This window comes from Tupaia chinensis, unplaced genomic scaffold, assembly GCF_000334495.1.
Source record: "Tupaia chinensis unplaced genomic scaffold, TupChi_1.0 Scaffold000201_1, whole genome shotgun sequence".
NCBI classification, from domain to species: domain Eukaryota; kingdom Metazoa; phylum Chordata; class Mammalia; order Scandentia; family Tupaiidae; genus Tupaia; species Tupaia belangeri.
Window position 1 is genome coordinate 3,336,143 of NW_006159676.1, and position 1,232 is coordinate 3,337,374.

Here is a 1,232-nt window from a genome sequence, read left to right on the forward strand (position 1 = left end):
GGTTATTACTACTACGAGCCTTGTAGGCCCCCGCCCCCAGCCCGGCCCCTCACCTTGCTACCCCTTCAGCCCGTCACACGTCACCCCTCGACCCGCAGCTTTCGAGGCCACGCGTTTCTACAACGTCAGCGCGCGCAGGCCGCTCGCCCGGGAGCTGTGCACGGGGCCTGCTTGCAACGAGGTGGAGCGCGCCCCGGCGCAGGGCCCAGGTGAGTGCTCACAGCCACTGTCGCCGCGTCTCACTAACCCGCCCACCCTCTTCCTCCCACCACCCTGAACCCTATCGGTGAGCGCCGAGGAGGGTGTTCCCTTGAGATCAAAGTAACTGGGGGCCTTGAAACAGTGGAGGCCCAGTCAAGTCAAGGGTGGGTTCACTGCCTAATAAGCTTAGGGGGCGAGGCTGAGCAGGGTCGGTCTGTACAGAGGGGCGGAGTCAGACGTGGGAGGAGTCAGTAAGAGCGTAAGGGCGGGGCCGAGCGAGGAGTCAGTAAGAGCGTAAGGGCGGGGCTGAGCAGGGTCGGTCTGTACAGAGGGGCGGAGTCAGGCGTGGGAGGAGTCAGTAAGGGCGGGGCTGAGCAGGGTTGGTCTGTACCGAGGGGGCGGAGTCGGGCGTGGGAGGGGTCAGTAAGAGTGCTGGGGCGGGTCTGAGCAGGGGCGATCTGAGCGGGGGTATCAGGGTTAGACGTGGGAGGATTTGGTGAGAGTAGGGGCGGGGCTAAGCAGGGTCTTTCTGTACGGAGGGGAGAGGACTAGGCGTGGGAGGGGTCGATGAGAGCTCAGGGGCGGGGCTGAGCAGGGGCGATCTGTATGGAGGGGGTGGAGTCAGGCATGGGAGGGGTAGGTAAGGGCGCAAGGGCGGGGCTGCGCAGGCTGGGAGTTTGTCCTGCACGGGTGGGCGTGGTTAGGCGTGGGAGCAGTCGGTAAGAGCGCGGGGGTCGGGGCTGAGCAGGGTGGGCGTTTGGTATGTGCAGGTGAGCGGGCTTAGGTATGAGAGAGGTAGGCAAGAGCGCATGGGGCGGAGCTGGGCCGTGGGCGAGGGGCGGGGTCAGGCGTAGGGGTGCGGTACAGGGCTGAGCTGTGGGGCTCGGTCTGTTAAAAGGGAGCGGGGTTAGGTGTCGAAGGGGTTGCTGTGCGCACCGGGCAGGGCTGAGTAGCGGAGGAGTTTGTTTTATACTGGTGGGCGGGGCTAAGAGTGGGCGGGATCGGGGAACGCGCAGGGGGCGGGGCTGAGC

The 1,232-nt window shown here is 65.8% G+C and overlaps 1 protein-coding gene across 1 annotated transcript in view; it reads left to right on the forward strand.

Moving 5' to 3' along the window:
• CPAMD8 (C3 and PZP like alpha-2-macroglobulin domain containing 8) overlaps positions 1-1,232 on the forward strand; it is a 71,485-nt gene that overhangs the window by 64,231 nt on the left and 6,022 nt on the right. Inside the window, exon 38 of the mRNA XM_006147189.2 lies at positions 41-209. Within this exon, the coding sequence (XP_006147251.1) occupies positions 41-209 (169 nt within the window). The remainder of the gene's footprint in view (positions 1-40; positions 210-1,232) is intronic.